The sequence below is a fragment of the Brassica oleracea genome, unplaced genomic scaffold (genome assembly GCF_000695525.1).
Source record: "Brassica oleracea var. oleracea cultivar TO1000 unplaced genomic scaffold, BOL UnpScaffold00579, whole genome shotgun sequence".
Lineage (NCBI taxonomy): Eukaryota > Viridiplantae > Streptophyta > Magnoliopsida > Brassicales > Brassicaceae > Brassica > Brassica oleracea.
Window position 1 is genome coordinate 32609 of NW_013617422.1, and position 770 is coordinate 33378.

General features: G+C 43.0%; 1 protein-coding gene across 1 annotated transcript in view; it reads left to right on the forward strand.

Annotated features, from left to right (window-relative positions):
• Positions 1–770, forward strand: part of LOC106319722 — a 4658-nt gene that overhangs the window by 820 nt on the left and 3068 nt on the right. Inside the window, exon 2 of the mRNA XM_013758107.1 lies at positions 226–681. Within this exon, the coding sequence (XP_013613561.1) occupies positions 226–681 (456 nt within the window). The remainder of the gene's footprint in view (positions 1–225; positions 682–770) is intronic.

A 770-nucleotide genomic window follows, 5' to 3' on the forward strand; every position in this document is an offset into this window, starting at 1 on the left:
TCTGCCGAAATCGAAAAGCATGGCGAGGTAAGGTTTAACGCTGACTTAATTTATTTGATGGCTGAGTTCGGAGTTACTTAATGGCTGAGTTATGTGTTAAATTACGGCCGAATTATTTTAGTTGATGGTTGAGTTATGTGTTAAATCACGGCTGAATTATTTTAGTTGATGGATGAGTTTTGTGTTAGTTTGGAGGCTGAGTTTTGTTATAACCTGGTGTTGCAGGTGCGTGTGAGGAGAATTATTTTGAAGGACTCAATTGAAGAGATGTTTTCTATTTGGCCGGGTGAAGATGACAACCCACAACTCGTTAGGTTGATAACAGACATACATTCAGGTAGATTTGTGAAAGGTTTGTGGGAAGTGCAGGGGAATGCAAAGGGGGAGGGGAATGAGAAGAAGAGAATGAAGGGAGGAGTTTCGTCAGAAGCTGAGCCACCCACTAAGAAGCAGAAGAAAGTTAAGACACAGAATGAGTCTGAAGCTGATGCAGCGGGAAAGGGTTCTGGCGAGAAGGAAGGTAGTAAAGAGTTGGAGTTGGAGAACAAAGCGACTCTAACGACCATTGTGAGTACTCTGGATATTATTTCCAGAAAATTTGATCAGGTTGACTCACGGTTAGAAGCTTACGAGTTAGACCGGAACAGACCACTGATGGACCAAAAGACCATTGATGACAGGGTGAATGCTTTACTGGAGGAGCGTCTGAAAGATCTGGGGATTGGGAAAATTCCCGAAAACCATGATAACCCCTCTCCACCATTATCAGA